This window comes from Macrosteles quadrilineatus, unplaced genomic scaffold (assembly GCF_028750875.1).
Source record: "Macrosteles quadrilineatus isolate MER2022 unplaced genomic scaffold, UCM_ALF_1.0 Scaffold_1__1_contigs__length_201487025, whole genome shotgun sequence".
Classification (NCBI taxonomy): domain Eukaryota; kingdom Metazoa; phylum Arthropoda; class Insecta; order Hemiptera; family Cicadellidae; genus Macrosteles; species Macrosteles quadrilineatus.
This window is the reverse complement of record NW_026542594.1, coordinates 157,445,138-157,453,367: the sequence shown is the minus strand read 5'-3', so window position 1 is coordinate 157,453,367 and position 8,230 is coordinate 157,445,138. Positions and strand designations below refer to the sequence as shown.

Sequence of the window (8,230 nt, the reverse complement as noted above, 5' to 3'; positions counted from 1 at the left end):
AATGATTAGCACTCGTTCGAATAAAAAAATGTGTAAGTGAATCGTGATTATTTCGTGACATAAATAGGATCATTGAAAAATGTGTTTCTGATTTGATTAGTTTACAAAATTGTTCGAAGAGGGTGTAAGAGGGAGCAGGATTAATGTGAAAGTGACTGGATTCCGTGCGATGTCTGTCCAAGCAAAAAACTGGTGCTTAAGATTGCATGCATACGTGTTCTTTCGAGGAGATGGACGCCGCGCCGCCCTGTTGGCAATATCACTTAGGATTTTATTTTATCAATATGTTAAGTAGATGTGAAATAATTCATGTAGGTTTATTCCACGATTTTAAAACGTTCATGAATTAGCCAAAAATCTTCCCTGTTCAACTAGAGATTGTCGGTCACTTACAGCACTTCCGTAGTCAATAACCGTTAACTAATATAAATTCATTTAAAATATTATAACTAAAAGTTTTTTTTCCATTTGTATATAGTTTATAAAATATACGAATTTTATGATGACCTATATAATGGTTAAAGGACTAACTCCTACAATAACCAAGAGGTCAAGTTGTGCTTTTACCCTACTTACTTACTGCTACCCTACAGCTCCCTTGTATAAGAAATTCTAGTACTATAAGACGCGAACTTACAATAACAACTTTAAAAATGCTATTTTTATACAACATTGTAATTTATTAGTTATTAGCTTAGTAGTAGCTTGTAAAAGATTAGGGAAATTCTTGCGACCTGGCTACTTTATAACTCACAAGTTATCTTGTAAACTGTCGTCATCTAATGAATTGTAGTAGTTCAAAAGCTAAAGGGTATTACCGGTCGTGCGTGTCTGAGAACTTTGTTAAAGAGGGAATTATAATTCTTGTTAAAGTTGTAAAAAAGTTTTGAAAAGAAATAAAACCTTTTGACTGTGTAGGCTAGGCTGGAAAACTTGATACTTTCTGTGAACCGAATTACTTGACCGAAGGAAATAAGCACGAAAATAATTGTTGCTTATCGTAGTATTTTAAGAATTACTGGAGGACAGTGATACGCTGAAGACTACTACGTATACATATCTACCAGATAACTAGCGCCAGTATAGCTTGTAGATCTACCGTGTGTGTCAGGTCCTAGAGTGTGAGCAATAGATATCCATGTTACATATTTTTTGGATGATGGCTTGGATAATTAATTTATAGTTTAAAATTTAATCGTTACATTATCTTTCAAACTATGGATGTAAAGCTTCTTTTGTAAAATCTAAGGAATAGTAGTTGTCGTACAAGTGTGGCAAAGCCAAGCTTGGAAATACGATTAAATACCAAAAAGACACTTTCGCTTCGTGTGATGGACAACTATTTTCATCACACTGTGAAAATAACCTTCTAATCGTTACAAAATTAGACGACATAATTTGAGGTTATCAAACTCGTCATCAATGTTTACATTTGCTGTTTACAAACATAGCTTTAAATGTCGTTTGATTAGCATCGTTTTCATAATGCACTGATGAAATGTTGAGGTTAGCTAACAGAAAAATTTACCATGATTGTGTTTTTTTTCTGTTTCCTGTTTAAAGTTACCTGAAAACTATGAATTTTCTGACGATTTAATAGAATAGAAAACGGCTGATTTCCTGACAGTATGATGGAAAGAATATTTTCTATATATTTATTGACCTTTATTGATATTTACGGCTGTTCACATATTTTCCTATCACTGCATCCAAACTTCGGAATGTTTGATTTCATTCAACATTTTACCTCAATAAGTGGACTTTCCAAAGATAACCTCATGAATAGGCAACAGAGGCGAGAAAACAAATTAAGGTAATTGATTGGCTGGTCCGTAACTGAAAGATAATATCCAAAACAGGAGAAACAAACGACCATCTATCGCCTATCGGGTATAATTTAGAGATACATAAGAACTTCTAAAATCTTGTTAAAACGAAACTTCCGGGAGGGCTTTGAGCTGTGAATACACAGTTATTTTAATTGGATGATAACAAAAGCTGATTCTAGTGGAATATTTTAAAATTTGTTTTGTACAATCCTCCCACTTAGAAAATATTATTTTCATTCCCAAAACGTTACGAAATTCATGATTATAATACTAGAAAATGTAACCTGCTAGACATTCCGATGGTTAAATTTCCAGTCTCTATCAATAGCCATCAATCCCTACAAATAACACTCTTTACTCTCAACCAGTATTGGAGCAAGTTTTTGTAAAATTTACAAAATAATTTGGCTGAGTGGCTTCTTGACAGGTCTTTTAGTCTGTAGAAGATATTTAGGATTTCAAGAATCTTATATGTAGTGTTTTGTTACTATTGCAATCAAATCTTCTACTGTAATTCATTGTAATTTCGTTTCTACAAACAGGGCCGGATTTAAAATTTGGGCTCTTCTAGGCCTGATAATTTTTTTCCTCCCCTAAACTGGAAGTTATTTTTTAATAAGCCATTACTAAAAAATTAAATCAGGTATCACTCAAAATGCAATTTTATCATTGCAAGTTTCTTTAAATAATTTACTTGGTTCTGGTCGTAAATAAAAGTCATCTTAAAACGAGTTTAGCAATTTTATGAATTCAATATTAAGCTGACGTTTGTGGGACTGATACAAAACTATTCAGCCTTCAGAGCATTCCCGCTGGAAAGAATGGCCATTTCTTCGAAAGAAAAAAAACTGTCCAAAACTTAGATCAGATATTTAGTCAATGTCGGTGAGGTTATCGTCAATCACCTCTATTACCAAGGTTTGTGACATAATACTATTCTGATAAATAACTCAATGTAGTTAGTTTTAATCTTTACTCTAGCATCAGATATAACAGGCTAACATTGCATGCGACATTAACCAGAAAAGGAAGGGGCAATGATGGAATTACACAAGAAAACATCAACATTTTAGTTGTTTTGATTTCCGACCCTGAGAATGTACAGGTTCTTATAATTGGAATATTTCGAACACAAAAGATTTCCTTATTTCTGAAAACCTTTTAACAAAAAATATTCATATTAACTGCGTGTAAAATTTATTAAATAAAAGTTCCTGCAAGTAAACATAATATTTTACAGAATTAAAGTAGACAATGTCTATTTTTAATAATCATAAATTTAAAAATAGGTGTAGTATCTTAGATTTTGTCACTTGTAAACTTTGTACAAATAAATTTACTCTTATTTATACTCATAAAACTAACTACCCTAGGGGTAATTGAAAAATTTTCAAAAACCAACTTAGTTCTGAATGGCCAAGGAGGTAAGGTAAGGTAAAAATGTATTTTAGGGCTGTAATTTATTGTATGTATATTGTTTTCAATATACTCACCGAGATGTATAAAGTGCCAATTTGATAATTGTTTTTTGTATTGTGTAACTAAATAAAATATTACATTTGCAAAGTTATGTAAACTTAATGTAATTCCATAAAAATAATTTAATTTTAATTAATCTAGTTTCATAAATTGACAAATTAATTGGTATTACTGCTTTGGCTAACTGGTGACACATTAGTGTTTTTTATACAAAAACGGGGTTTTAATACTAAACTTAAAGTAAATAAATAATCTCACTGATTTACAACTACATACATGTCATTTGTACTGTGTGAGGCGAGTTTATTTGCCGAAGTGTCTGTTGGAGAGCCACCGCTGCTTGATCATGTCCGCTCCCTTCTCACCGATCATGTAGGCCGTGGACATGGTGTGGCCGCCGGTGATGACTGGTATGATGGAAGTGTCTATCACCCGCAGCCCTGCCACGCCGTACACGCGGAGGCTAGGGTCGACCACGGCCTCGACGTCGCTGGGAGGTCCCATCTTGGCGGTGCCGCACTGGTGGTGCAGCTGTAGGGTCAGCTGGCGCACCGAGCAGCCCCAGTACTCCCGCGAGCCGAACTGTAGATGAGCACACCCGGGGATAGGTACGTCGTGGAGCTTGGACCCGAACTTCTGGAAGGCCTGCGTCTTGCTCAGGTCGACCACCGTTTGTAGAGCTTCAGCCATCACCAACTCGTCAATCTTCTCTGTTAAAAAGTTAGCGAAGATTTTGGGAGGTTTCAGTGGATTCGTGCTCGCTAGCCGGACAAAACCTTTACTCTTCGGATAAAGCAGCATCGGCCAAACCGTCCAAGCGTCTCTTTCGTTGATGTCTCCCCAAACCGCGTTGTACACATCGTCTCTTACTTCCATCGTTCTTCTTAAGGACGAGCCCCTGTCCGTCGCCAAGGAAGCTGGGACGAAAATATATTCTATATCCGGAAAGGCAGATTCGTTTGCGTATTTCGTTCGAATGTAGCCTAATGCCTCGCACCCTAACATCGTAAATGGGCCTTGACCTTGAAAGTATTGGATGCCGAAAGTAGTAAAGTTTCTCAGGAGTCTGTTAACTACGACTCCGACTTCTTGGTTTACAAGAAATGTCAGACCGGCCATACCGATGTGCTCTTGAAGATTATTTCCTACAGATAAGTCCGAAATCACTGGAATTCCCATTTCCGTCAAATGGTCTCTTGGTCCGACTCCAGACAACATTAGAATCTGTGGTGTGTTGAAGGCTCCAGCGGATAGTATAACTTCTTTTCTAGCAAACACGACTCGTTTCCTCCCTTTTTTGATGAACTCCACTCCGTACGCTCTTTTAGTTCTAGGATCTATCAAAACCTTGGTAACGTGAGCTTGAGTGGTGACATGGAAATTCCTTCTCTTTCTAATCGGGTAGAGAAAAGTCCTAGACGCCCCGTTTCTTCTACCTTTATACATTGTTGCTTGAATAGGAGAAAATCCGATAGGAGTATTTGGATCGTGATAATCAATAAAGTCATACCCGACTTCTTTTCCGGCCTCCATGAATGCGTCTCGAAGTGGGGTGTGGAATGGAACATAATCAACATTCAAAGGGCCGTAGTGCCCGTGGTACGGAGATTCTTTTAGCCAAGGGATCGCGACTTTCTCCGATTTGGTGAAGTATGGAAGAACCTCTGCATAGCTCCAGCCCGGGTTGCCGAGTGCGGCCCACCTATCGTAGTCCCCCGCGTTGCCTCTGGTGTAGATGAGGGCGTTGATGATCGTTCCTCCTCCCATGCCCTTGCCCGCGGGCCACGGACAGGTCCTGCCCTCCAGGCCCTGGCAGGCTTGACTCTGCCGCTCCGCCTGGTAGCCCCAGTTGTACTCGGTCCACCACAGGTACGTGTTGAAGATTGGCACGTCTGTATAATAGTTGTCGTCAACCCCTGCCTCCAGTAGCAGTACCTTCCAGTCAGGTACCTCAGTCAGTCTGTTGGTTACCACACACCCCGCGGCTCCAGCACCGACCACGATGAAGTCGTACTCGCTCAGGAGAGGCTTGTTGTCCAGGAACCTGAAACATGTCACTAGTGTCCTAACTATGTCCCTTTGCTTTCAAACTTATGATAATAAAAGGACGTAAATCTGGCTTTTGCTATTTGCTATTATTTTGATGAGAGATTTAACATCTTACACACTACACAGATTAAAGTCAATCAATTTGTCCAAAACGCCGAAACATGAACGAGCTAATATAAACGGGTGAACTATGTCGTACTAATGCCAATGCAATTGACAGAAACCCGAAGTATTGTTACTATTTGGCAAACGAGCGTTAGGCTATTACTTTAATGGCTATTTCTTGATAGTCAGAGAAGTTTAATAACATTTCTTGTGATAGTTTACAACAAGAGCGTCACTGTACATAATTGGTAACCTAACTACAATGTTTGCTCTTTAATTAATTTTGGACATGCCTCAAGAGTTAGGCATGTAGGCTACGTATAATGTTGATACTTCATGAAGCCAATTAATATGCCTTAGTAATATCAGACGTTCCGTGACCTAAGTCATACTGTATTACTTAATTTCCTCCACAATTGTCATAAAAGTAGCTATACAAGTTAGGCGTTATACTGTTATTTTGGAAATATGCACGTTAAACCATTTGCAATGGAAATACCTTTTGCACTTCCATTAATTTCGTAGTATTATAATTACTAAAAAATACCCCCGTCGCAGCAAACCTGACAACTAAGCGAATTTCCATTTGTCTGAATTGATTTTCAATTAAATATATTTAAATGAGTACCTAGGTTTGCTGCTACAAGGAAACTAATAAAGTGTGTTTTTTAGTAAAATATTAATAGCTTAGTACAAAATAAATAAGTTTGCCAAGATTGATCAAAATATATCCATAAACAACCAAACTACAACATTTTACAATATTCTCCATAAGAATAACATGGGAATTTTTAATTTAAAATTTTTTTAAATTTTCTCCGTTACCAATAACCGTACAAAAATACTTTTATATACTAAATTATTTGTTTTTTTTTAAGCACTTTAAAAAGGTATCAAGAGAAATTGGGAAACTTTGTGTTTTGAGGGTCAAAAGTGAGAAAAACCAATTTTTACCCCATAAAACCCCCCGTAAAGCCCTGTTCCCATGGTCCGATCATGCTGGTTCGCGAACTCATTCAAGTTTATCCCGCTTTACACCTTTACACCAAATTTCATCAAAATCGGACAAAAATTACTCAAGTTATCGCGTTCACGGACACACATATATATATATATATATATATATATATATAAATATATATATATATATAAATTTGAACGAATTGTGTTTTTGGCCTCTGGGGACATCAAAATGAAAAAGTAAATCGCTCCCGGGCTTAGGTCTTACCATGCCACCTACGGTAATAGCTACTTCCCTATTGGGAAATTCGCTAATAACTACACAATGTTCTTCTCCCAAGTTAGGATTGGATCGATCTCCAGAAACTAAATGCGTTTTGTTTACTAAAAATGGATCATACTAAATAAGAACCATTGTTAAAAATACTTTAGCTAAAAAGATTTTAATAATACACTATATTTCTCTAAGTACTCTTGTGTTACATTCCCCTTTATACCACTCAATATCAGTATAGTTGTTAACATGGACTGACCTGTTCTCTCTGAAGGGCAGACCACGTTGCTTGTACATCCTGATGATCTTCTCCAGGATGGACAGCTGAGCTTGGGCCTGGAGTGTCAGAAGTCCCAACACCATCGTCCACACCACGACCATCCTGCTGTTGACTGTCATCTTCTAGGCTTCATGTCTCCTACACATTTAATCACATTAACATGCGTACCCAACCGGTACACACTGTTAAATATTTCCAATGTATTAGGTATATTTATGTGGAGTTTATGAAGATACTAGCAGAGTACCCGTCCTTCGTACGGGGTTAGCATATAGTATAAAATGCTTATTGCAGTTACACTCAAGCTTTGCGTTTGCAATGAGGGAGGACACAGTTTGATAAAAATTTGCTTCTTTATATTTACAGTATTATATAGTGTTACACATCTCTACCATAGCCATAATGTTCTACCACTTCACCTAAACAATAGAGAAAAATTAACTGTAAAAAAATTGTTAATAAAAATATAAACTTAACTGTAAACAATCCTACTTTCACAGTCAGTTCTCATTGCGTATCACAGTTTTTTTTTTGTTGCTTAGTTTAAATTAGCTGTTTTCATAAATGCAAAAAAATATAGTGCTGCACCCTGTTGGTAAATCTCATAACTTTTAATGCTTTTTCATACCTTAGAACCATATTTTTTAGTCGAAACAGGTGACTAAATTCTTTACTTCCTTTTAAATATGAATACTCATAAGGTTACCATGGGGAACTACAGAGCCACTGGGGCGGAGCCCGAAAGGATTTTTGAGATTAGAATATGCTTATATGTTAATCGGGAATGTGAGCTATCATCATGCCAAATTTCAGCCCAATCCGTCCAGTAGTTAATGCGTAATTGAACTTCAAACAAACAAACACACAAACTTTCACATTTATGATATTAGAAAGATTGGTAGACTTAATGTTTAGTAGTATACGTTAACCTAATCTTTACTAACTCAAGTTTAATAATAAAATCACTTAGCCTAATTCGTTTGTGGAAGACATTTTAAAATCGTCAATTTAATGGACATATTGTTAATTTGAACAAATATTTGTTTAGTGAATTGCCAGTGGAAACTATTGCAGTGTAATTTGAACTTGTTTAGAATATTGAATGTACAAGTTATGGAGATTATTGAGATTTTGACCAGCCCTGCGTGACCGTGGCAAGCGGAAACAGGCGGTATTGCCTCGTTTAAATGATTTAATTACAGCACGTGATATCTTACCTTGGATACTTTAATGGTCACTAATTGTTGTCCATTC

General features: G+C 36.6%; 1 protein-coding gene across 1 annotated transcript; it reads right to left on the bottom strand.

Moving 5' to 3' along the window:
* Positions 1-3,274: 3,274 nt before the first annotated feature.
* Positions 3,275-7,086, bottom strand: LOC128983049 (glucose dehydrogenase [FAD, quinone]-like). The gene is made up of 2 exons (XM_054402181.1): positions 6,956-7,086; positions 3,275-5,352 (listed from the first exon to the last, which is right to left on the bottom strand). The coding sequence occupies exons 1-2, from the start codon at positions 7,075-7,077 to the stop codon at positions 3,612-3,614; spliced, it is 1,863 nt and encodes a 620-aa protein (XP_054258156.1). The 5' UTR covers positions 7,078-7,086; the 3' UTR covers positions 3,275-3,611.
* Between the last annotated feature and the right edge of the window lie 1,144 nt (positions 7,087-8,230).